Source organism: Camarhynchus parvulus, chromosome 15 (assembly GCF_901933205.1).
Source record: "Camarhynchus parvulus chromosome 15, STF_HiC, whole genome shotgun sequence".
In the NCBI taxonomy this organism is placed as follows: Eukaryota; Metazoa; Chordata; class Aves; order Passeriformes; family Thraupidae; genus Camarhynchus; species Camarhynchus parvulus.
The window spans coordinates 3,840,635-3,851,302 of NC_044585.1; the positions used below are offsets into that span (position 1 = coordinate 3,840,635).

At 46.4% G+C, this 10,668-nt stretch overlaps 1 protein-coding gene across 1 annotated transcript in view; it reads right to left on the reverse strand.

Annotated features, from left to right (window-relative positions):
• BICDL1 (BICD family like cargo adaptor 1) overlaps positions 1-4,604 on the reverse strand; it is a 48,817-nt gene extending 44,213 nt beyond the window's left edge. Inside the window, exon 1 of the mRNA XM_030959268.1 lies at positions 4,284-4,604. Coding sequence (XP_030815128.1) covers positions 4,284-4,604 — 321 coding nt within the window. The remainder of the gene's footprint in view (positions 1-4,283) is intronic.
• Positions 4,605-10,668: the final 6,064 nt, after the last annotated feature.

Genomic DNA, 10,668 nt, shown 5'->3' on the forward strand with positions numbered 1-10,668 from the left:
CAGTATTTCAGTGGTCAGTGGCATAATTTTTTAAAAATTGCCTTTATAGACAAAATACACAAACTATATACCCTTACTGTTGGTGAGGAATGTAGATGAGGCATCCTTGTTGTCATATGGGTCTCATGAACAACAGCTGAATCATCTATCCATTTGGTCCTTCTATTCCTGACCTAATTAGTTGTCTGAGAGTTTGATAGTGCACAGTAACTCCATTGTTTGATGCAGCCTGCTCTGGAATGGCAATGGATGCAATGAACTGGTTGCTATAGACATTATGTACGTCCATGTTCTGGGTTCAGGTTTCTTAGAAACCACTCTCAGTTCTGGAGACTCTGCTCTGCTTTGGATTGGTTGGAAAATGAGGGACAGCACCAATCTGGTGAAACTTTTGCATGTTTTACAGGCTCAGTTAAATGAGGGCTTGATTGAAACAGAGCTGCAAATCAGGTCAAAGCAGATTTATGTTGTGCCCATTTGAAAGAATCCCTGCTCCAAAACCCTGAGCTTGAATTTCCCTTGGTGGCTGAAGACACACATTAACTTTCAGAACAGTCACAGATTGGGGACATGGACACGTCCCAGGATTAGCAGGGAAACCTGAAAAACGGGAGTCCTCTCCTTGTTGGTTGTCCTCTGATCCCCAGAATATTCTCCTGCTACTCTCTATCAGATTCCCCAGTCTTTAAGGAATGTGTCTTAGAAAAGAACAGAAACCCACTGGGCCAAACACTGGTAGTGCTTGCCTATTTCTCCCAGGTGAATTGTTCCCTAGTGAACAATTCCCATGGCACTTCTGATAGGAGGGAAAAATAAACCTGCTAGGTGGAAAAGAAAATTGCACTGCATTTATGTGAGGTGGCTTTTTATTGCTTGTTAGAAACACAGGCTGTGAGGGGGCCGTTTCCCCTGGGTGCCTATTGCTGATGACACACAGCCTCCCTGCAGGGTCCCTGTCACCTTCCTGAACAGGTCTGAATGTCAAAACCCTCCAGTACCTCTCCAGCTTCTGGCCTGTGTATTGCTAATCTTCCACCTCTTTTTGCTCTGCCATACAGATGCCATGTTTTCTCTTTCTTCACCTGATCCCCAAATCCTTTCCTATGCTCCTTCCAGCTCAATGTAGCAGCATGTTGCTTGTGCTCTTCAAATCCTTCTGCAAATTCCAGACTTTCATGAAAAACCCTTAAATATGAGGGAAAGATGATTAAAAACAGTGGCCCATAGTAGGGGATTTCTCCATGTTTCAGACACTAAAAGAATGAGCATCCTTGCAAATGAGAGCTAAGCAGAAATATAAATATTTTAGTGCAATAGGTAGGCATGAGATCCCAACACCTGGCCCATGACAACCATTGCAAAGAAATCTTGTTTGTAGTCCAAGTGTGGCTGGAGCAGCCACAATTTCACTTTCAGCAGCACACTGAAAATTCTGTCTTTTATAGCTCTGCCTCTTTCACTGCTAGGCAACGTTTAGAAAGATCCAGGGCCTTCTCTAAATGGAAAGTGGAACTTCAGCCTGCTGAGAAGCAGCACTGCAGCTGAAGTGCCCCAGACACCCAAATGTGATTTAGAAGCAACCGATAAGCCTTGTCAATCATTTAAAAAGCACTTTAGTTTTTCACTGCAAAAGAAAATCTCCACTACACAGAGCCCCACTAAATGGCCATCACAAAGGCTGGCATTAGAAGAAGGTGAAGGATATGAAGTTTATTCTGTTGTGACAGAGAAACCAGAACAGAGCAGGGGGGCACAGAGAGGCTGTTGCAAAGAGGAAGAGAACCCAGATGAGATGTGTTGACTGGTCCCTCCTGCTTCTGTCAGCAGCCATCTCTCCTGGCCTGCCCTCACCCCAGCACCTGCAGGGCTGCAGGTCTGGAGAGGGGATTTCTGCACGTAGTGCTGATAGGGCAAACTGCTGGCCTCAGTAGGGGAGTTTCTTGTTTCCTGAGTGTCTCTCCATTCACCAGCTGCTCATTGATTTTTAAACAGAACTGCTTTCTAGAAGATGTTTTCTTCTGAAAACAGCTTCTCTTCAACTTAACTGAGCTGGGCTGGTCCTCATCTGAAGAGATGAAAGCAAGGGGGAGTTTCCCAACTGATAAAGAGGGTTCATACTGTAAAATGCTTGGACACAGCAGGCTCCTCTGTGTCAGAGGAACAGCACTATTAACTGTTTTAATCCCTTAGAGAGGATAAAACTGTCTAGGATCACATATCAGAATATATTACAGAACTTCAATTTCATGATTAGAAATTAATTTAAATTCAGGCTGTGAAGTGCCAGAATAGGTGTATGGCAGGAATGCTGTACCTCAGCAATGAACCCACAAAACTAGAACAGATTTAATCTTGAGGCAAAGCACCCAACGAGCAGACCAGGACCTTGGCTGTTGGGAAATGGAGAGGCTTCACTGAGCTCTTGTAACCAATTCTGAACTGTGAACTGGGACAAAATATCTCCTTTTAAGTGCTAAACATCATTATATCAGGTTGTGACCAAGGATCTCATCTGAGACTTTGCTTTGTGTCACCGTCAGAAAGTTCTCAGCACAGGGAAGGAGGGAACAGCTGTGGGTCCTTCCTCTCTGCTCCTCTGAAATAAAAAAGCTTATTGTGAAATTTTATTCACTTCAGTGGCAACAGGAGGAGGCCGAGATTTAATCTGCAGAGGCTGGGATTATCAAGCTTGTGTTTTAGAAGATTAATGTTGAAATTTGATTTTTTGTGTGGAGCAGCACTGGGTTAAATTTGCCAAACCCAGTGGAAAAAAATTATCCTAAAGTAGATAACACTGACTCCTCTCAAATGGGTAGCCTGGAAAAAAGTAATCTGTTATTTCACTGGGAAGTTAGGGTGATAGTAATGGGATGAAAATATGTAAACAGCCAGTTCTGTTTACAATCTCTTCATTTACCTTCTGAATAGGCCTGTGAGAGAAGAGGTAAACATTTGTGGGATGTTATTTAAAGCACTATAAAGTCGTAGTTTCTCCCCTCTCCTTTTCCCCTCTACATTTTGCAAGCAGTGAGTGGTATTTGAGGTTCCTTAACTCTCTAAGAGTCAGCTTGCTGGTACCTGAACTTGTGCATTTTTCCTTTAATGGCAGGAAAGGTTCTACTCCAACTCCTAAGGAAAACCATGTCAGCACAACAGCACATATGTCTGTTTTTACTTAAAGATCAACCTGGAAACATTCACTCTGGCAAATTTTAATATTCTGGGAAATTCTCATCTGATAAACAGACCCACTAAGCAACAATTTGAGCAAATGTCACCTTCACTATTTTTTTGTTAAAATAGCAAAGGCAGAGAGATTCCCTTGCAAAAAGGAAGGGATCAGCTGAGGTAAATGACAAGCTTAATAAGAGAGAGGAATTTTTGTCAGGAGAACAAAGGGCATACAGTAATTTCACAAATCCTCTTGAACTTGAGAAATGTTAAGTCTGTGAGGAAGGAATACAGGAATATGCAGGACTGTGCAGAAAGGACTGGTCTAGGGCTGTGACTTGAAATGTGAATGTTAGTCCAGCACTTTTCAAACTCTCTCCAGAAAGGCGAGAAAGGCTTTCCTCATCCTTCTAAGCAGTATTACTTATTGGAAGAAATACAATTTCAAGAGTAGCTATGAGGAAGAGTGAATAATAGTGGTTCTCTCACAATTGTGCAAGAGAGTCGTTCCAAAAAAAAAAAAAAAGCTGCTTGCACAAGTCCTTTTCTTTGTAATAGCTCTATTTTATCTTAAAAAAAATCAATAAATAGCTGAATCCCCCGAGTTCCAGGCAAACAGCTCTCTCCAGATACCTGTAGGCATTTTTTAGAGCAAACAGCTAACAGCGATGTATCATTAGGGCTTATCTCCGGCCATGCCTAAAGCCTTAGCTGCAACAGCTTAAGCATAAGGGCCACATATGCTCTGTAGCTCAGTACCTGCTGTGCAAATTTAACTTACGAGGTATTTCTGTGACGAGATGAGCCGCGCACATCTCTCCCAGGTGGTCCTGGGGCAGAAGAGCCCCCCAGGAGCCCCCGGAGCGCGGTGCTGCAGCCCGGGCCCGGCCCCACACGCCGGCTCTCGGCCGGGGGGACCGGGGGAGAACGGCAGCTTTGCCTCCCCCAGGCCTGGCAGGCATTGCTCAGACCCTTTCTTCCCCGTCACGGCCACTGCGCGTCCCGTGGGCTGCTCGGCCGGGCCCGCGCCCGCCGCCGGGGAAGGGGCCGCGCTGCGCGGGGAGAACCCGCGGGCCGGGGCCGGGGCCGGGCGGAGCGGGGCGGCGCCTCACCTCCAGCTTGTCGGTGAGCTCCTTGTGCATCCTCTCGTACTGCCGGCTCATGTCCTGGTTGCGCTCCAGCAGCGCCTTGCCCAGCCGCGCCGCCAGCACCAGGTCCTTCTCCTTCTGCCGGATCAGCGAGAGCAGCTCGGGGTCGCGGGCGGCGGCGGCGGGCGGCGGCTCCGGCGGCTCCCCGGCGGCGGCCAGCAGCGCCAGCTCCTCCTCCAGGGCCAGCTCCAGGGCGGCGGCCCCGGGCGGCTCCATGCCGCCGGCGCTGTCCGCCTCCGCCGGTGCTGACCCGGCGGCGGGCAGGCGCAGGCACGGCGCCGACATGGCCCTGCGCGCCGCCGCCGCTCCGCTGCGCCCCCCGCGCCCGGCCCGCGGCTGCGGCGGCTGGGCGGGGAGCGCCGCCGCCCCCGGCCCCCGCCCCCCGGCGCCGGGCCCCGGCAGCGCATCGCCACCGCCACGGCCACCGCCGCCGCCGCAGCCGCCGCCAGCGGCACCGGGCCCGGGCGGCGTAGGGGAAACCGGGTCCTGCTCGCCCCGGCTGCCGCGGTCAGGTCTCGCCCCTTCTGCCGCAGACCCAGGCCAAAAATCCCCCCAAAACATCGGGGAAGTCCCAGGAAGGAACTTGGCACCCCCGAGGGCACAGCGCGTTCTCCTCGCTCGCCACTCGCTCCCCCAGAGATCTAGCGGGGCTCATTCGGTTGCCAGAGCAGCTCTCGAGATCTTTGTGCTCAGTAGTTCACCCCGGAGAGCTGACTACAGCTTCCAACAGCCACCGGGGCTTGCTTTCAATTTCAGATTGTTGGCATGTTCTCGGGTAACATTTGTCCTAAAGGTACCCTCAGTGAACGTTGGGAGTTGTATTCAGTTCAGCTCGCAGTACTATTCCCTCTATTAGGGGCAGGACTGGTTGGGGTTTCAGTTTTGGTTTTGTTGATTTTTTAAATCTCCTTAGATCCCAGTACAGGAAGGAGGCTGAGGCAGAATACAGCAGCATAAACCTGTATATTGTCACCTTTGCTAAGACCCCATTCTCTCAATTTCTGATTATACTCTAATTTCAAGCAAGGCTTTAACAGTGATGGCACAAAAACATTTTAAAGGGAACTTGTGCTTTTGATTCCTAGATTCTACAGACAGGAATTATGAGTTTCACAGCTTTTTTCTTTGTACACTGCTTTCTTGGGGCTTGCTTTCCTTTCCTTCACTTAGACCATGTTCATCTGTATGCAACAGCCCCAACACATCAGTCCAAGGGTGTTTTTGGCTGGGACAGTTGGTGACTGATGCAGTTTTCAAGCAGGGCTGGCTTCTGCCTGATGTCAGACCCAGGGCCCTGGAGAGCTGCTGATTATTCGTAACAGTTAGAACATGAATTGTGGGAATGCAAACTTCCCTCTGGCCATCTGCCACTGGGACTTGGCCTTTCGTGGGGATACACCCCAACAGCCTGGCTTGGGGGACCTGTTGATCCTTGGTCTTTTTCTTGGCAGCATCAGCTAACAGCAGTGCTGCCTTTTGACATGTGAGCACGTACTCTCCAAGGACCTGGCAGACTGGTGCCTCGTGCTGCTAGCACCTGTCCCAGCATGGTAACTGTTGGCCCTTATGACCACTGTGATTTTCTTTTTGTTGGTCACCCAGAGGTGACACCTCCTTTATCTCACAGCAATTCCCTCGGGCACTGACTTTTCCAGTCCTTTTGTCCTTGCAGTTCCACAGATGCTTACATTGCTGGAAAGAGGGATTGACCATAAGGTGAGATGGTTTGGACGATATTGGCCTTTTTAAAAGAACCTCTGTCCCAAGAGGAGCTGTGATTGCACAGATTTGATCATCTCTATTTAAACACAGGAGGGCGTTTAATATTTAAACTGATTGTGAGCACCTTCTGCTGGAAGTGCCTACTACAGCAAACCAAGCCTCCTGGTGTGATTAATGAAATCCATTGTGGCATCAATTTTCATCTCTAATGCTTCCTTCAGTGTATAAAACAAAAAGAGATTATACTGAGATGGTTTTAATCTCCCAAACAAAGCCTGAAACAAACCCCACTGCTGCATCTGTTAGGAGAGGGATGAAGAAAATCTATTGCTTGGATGGAGAGGGAAAAGCAAATATAAATCAGTGAAATGTATTGTAAATATGCCACCATCTTAGTCAGGCCTCTATACAAGCTTAATGTTCTTTTGGGGACTATTGACTGCAAAACATAACTGTGTTATCTGGAGCAACCCTGGATTAAAGCTTTGTTTATAGCACAACATATTATTGACTTCCACTTAAAAAAAAATTAAAAATCCATTGTCCTATGAATTTAATTATTGGTTTGGCTTTTTAGAAATATGGTATGTTACTGCTTCTAAAACTCCTTTGTATGCTACTTTATTAGTATTTGATTTTGTATGTGTCATCCCAATCAAATATCTATGAAAAACTGTTAAGAAATATAACAATGCAGTTTCTTTACAATGAAATGGTGGCATTATCTATTAGGATCCTAAAATGTATTTCAGCTGAGAGCTGGGACAGTTGCTGCCTATAAATGGACATCCAACTCCCATTTCTGCTCTTCTAGCCCTGCTTCAGCTTGGTTATGTCCTTTGGAAAGCCTCAGCCCAGAAAATAGAAGAACCAGTTATTGGAAACAAGTAAAACATGAGGTTGTTTTGTTTTAATTGCACTGCTGAAGGCTGATGTGAGACTTCACTGCTCAGGTACTGCAATAGTGAGTAGCTCTTGTGGAGATTTAGATCAGGCATTTAAAGAGCTGACATTCCTGAAACACAGAAGGTTCCTGTGTGTACAGAACAAATGATCTTTCAGCCTGGAAATCACTCCAGGGATGGCCCTTTCTGAAAATGCAAAAAGGCCAGACTGACTCAAGCACATAGAGAACCAAGAGCAAGTGACTGATGCCAGTGATGTCATCACAGAGCACAGAAATGTCACCTTGCCCAGGACACATTGCCTTCTTTGTGATATTAGCAAACAAGGGTGAAAATAAAGCATAGGTGTAAAAGAGTGGTGTAAGAGTCTTTGTAAGAGGGTCAATCATTCTTTCCTCGCTCAGATCAAAATCTTGCATAGTTCTGTATAAACTAGAAAGCAAAAGGTTCTATTCTTATGGGGCAAAAGGGTGGCACTGACCGTGCCTCTGAGTAATTTTTTTCCCTTCTTGCTTTTTTTCCATCCCACAAGCACTGAATCCAGTAAATAAGCCATGGGGAGGGTTGGAGAACTTGATTCAAGGAGCCATCCAGGGCAACCTGCCAGTGCAAATTCCCTCTGCTAAACAGGTTCCTAAAAGAGCAAGATACTGAAACAGGCAATCCAGCTTAAGCTGTGGATACAGCAGTGGGTATTGTCCTTCCCAGAGGGTCAAGGGGAGGTGAACTCTAAGCTGTGCAGGCTCTTCAAGCCCAGTGTCAAGTATATTGTTAAATCTGATGCTTTGAAATCTGTATTCTGCCTTGCAGGGATTTCACTGGTTGGTTTGTTCACAAAGGAAGTGTGGCAGAGGGTCTGGACCTTTGGTGGTTACACCAACAAACGCTGGAACATGTAGGACTGTATGACTTGAGCAGGACAAAGCATTTTTCACACATCAGAAAAGCTGCAAATCCAATAAATGTCCAAGTGCTTCAATCAATACCTTCACCTCAGCTGTGAGGGCAGCACTCAGATAACAGGCACTGCAAGGGATCATCTTTTTTTTTGTTTAGAGTAAGGGGAGAGAAAGATGTGTTGTGGGAAAGCCACAGCCAGACCTGTAAAAGTAGGTTATTGTCCTGTGCTTTTAAAGCCGACTGTGGTGAGAAAGGAATTCCCATCAACATCCTTAATCTTCCTGCCAGTGGGCTGACAGACTTCCAGGGGAGGCAGCACAAGCTATCAGGTTTCTTTTACCATTCTCTCTCTCTCTCTCACTCTTTCTCTCTCCCTCCCTGCCCCACTCCCCCCTTTCTGAATGATGAATTGCTTTATTCTTCTCTCTCTTTTTCTGCACTTTATTTCTGACAAATATCTTATGTTTTCTGGTTGTTTGTGTACCTCTGTGGCGAGGTGTTACAGCTACAGCCTGCTCTGCTGCAAGAGGTGCAGGCAGCCTCAGAGAGTTTGCAGTTAGCCTAATGAATAATTAAAGAACATCTGTGTCTTGCTTGCAAAACAGGCCAGAACTGTAAAGCCAGAGACAAGACTCATGTGTGACCTGTCTTTCTCTTTGCTTCTGTAATGTCCAAAGCTATCCAGTATGTGTGTGCCCAGTTTTTTCCTGATGCTGAGGAGAGGAAATACAGGATGGGAAGGTGTGTTTGCAGAGCTTGGTAAGGGTGAAAAAAACAGATTTATTGTTAAAATCTGGAAAGTTTTAAAAAGGGAAAGAAAGTTGTTATGAGTGTTAGCCAAGCAAGATGTAGTAAAAAAAAAAGGCCATCCTATTTTTCTCAAGGCTCAGTATCTCCACGGAGTTTCTGACAAGTTTGTTTTTTCCCAGGGTTATCAATATCACGTCAGGTAGAACAGAAAGACCACTCATCCACCATGGTGACTCATGGCATTGAAGTCAGGGGAAACATCCCTTGACTGCTAAGGGGGTAAAGCATGGATGACTCAGGAGTGCCCAAGGACAGAACCAACACCATGCTCACCCTGCCTGTGTGTAAGGAACAAGGGGTGCAAAGGGAAAAGAACAGGGGAACAGTTTGACTTGTAATATGGCACATAGGAGTTAGAGATGTAACTATTTTGTACTATAAGTGTTAGTCTCTGTCAATTGTGAAGTTTGGAAGCATTCTGTAACAGTCTTTCCAAAACAAAGCTGACAGTGCTGGGAACAAGCAGAACTACTCTAGACCTGGAGGAGAGGTATGGCCAATATTTCAGGCCAGCTTGATCTGTTTGGGGTACCTCACCAACAATTTGGCTTTGGTTCGCGCCTGGCCCTGATCTGACACACATGCTGCCTTACACCTGAGGCTCCTTGGCTTACCATGATCCAGGGAGACTCTGGACACAGGATTCAAGCTGGCTCCTTCTTTGTGGGACGACCTTCCAACACTTATGTCAAGAGGGCTCCCATCCTCACACACACTTGTGCCAGCTGCTGGGATTGCAGTGTGCCTTTGACAGACTGCTGGAGCTACTCAGAGCTGCTGGAGAAACTGCAGAGAAACAGAAAATGTCTCAGGGACACAGCGAGCACAACAGGGTGCAGAGGAGAGCTGGGCTGGGGAGGTACAGGGTGGCATTGAACACTCATGTGAGAGGTGTTTGGTCTGAGTGCTCCCACACAAACCCAGCTGTGGGCTGGCTGCTTCTGCAGCCCACAGGAGGAGTAAAGGTGTAATGGTTCCATGGGAGATGTACATCCACATCTAGACTGGTGCTGTGTTTTTTTAATGAACTAGGTGTTTTCAGCAGTGGGTGTGAGTTCTCTCTATTGAATCTTACCACATGACAATGTTTGCCAAGCCTTTGTGGAACAAACATTCCTATTAAGAATTAAAAAGTAGCTTGTGCCTTTTCCCATATTAAGGCACAAACTGAGAGAGCTGTTCTTGCTTGTATTTCTTTACAGCAAACCCTTAGGTCCTAAAATTACCTGTCATGGTGTGGGCCATGGAGTTCTGCAACCATTAAATGACTGGACATGACTTTGTGCTTTGTTGTAGGGAAAAATACTTGTTCTCTATGATCTCTCTGCTTCTTAAGGATATGCTGTGATTTGTAATGACTTGTTTTAGGAATGCTGGTCTTTGATCTGGCATTACTGGATTGTAATTGACCATGTTGACACAAAGCAATGGTGGGGGTTTAATGCAGCCTCTTTCACTCACTGTTGTGGTCAATTATTTCATGATAATGGCAACTCTGCCAGGTATTTTTGCTTCATTGAGCAATTATGTTGTTATGGAAACTGGTATTCTATAAATTATTTGAAGAGAGGCCTGATTCACTTCTTGGGAACAAGAAATTTTAAAGTAAAAAGTACAGGATAACAGGGGTTTTCATTAGCTGTATACTTATTTGTGTAATTACTAATCCTTAGAGCTGTTAATTTGCACTCCTTGGTGCAAATATCAGCACCTTCGTGTCCCTGCAGGATCTGTCACATCATTAGGAGTCAGACCATCCTGCCCAGGGGGAGGCATCCTGCATTTGTGCAGCACAGAAGCTTTCAGAGGAGCTTTTGCAGCACCTATTACCTATGAGAGTAATCCCCTTTCATGCCCTGAGCTGTTTCCTCAGCACTTTCCAAGAGCACGAACTAGATAAACATGTGGGTGGAAAACCATTGAACAGAAGTAATTAAGTTGCTCCTGGTGAGCTAAAGCTCATTCTACATGGATGAGGAATCCTGCATTAGCTTGAGGTAGTCAGTGCTATT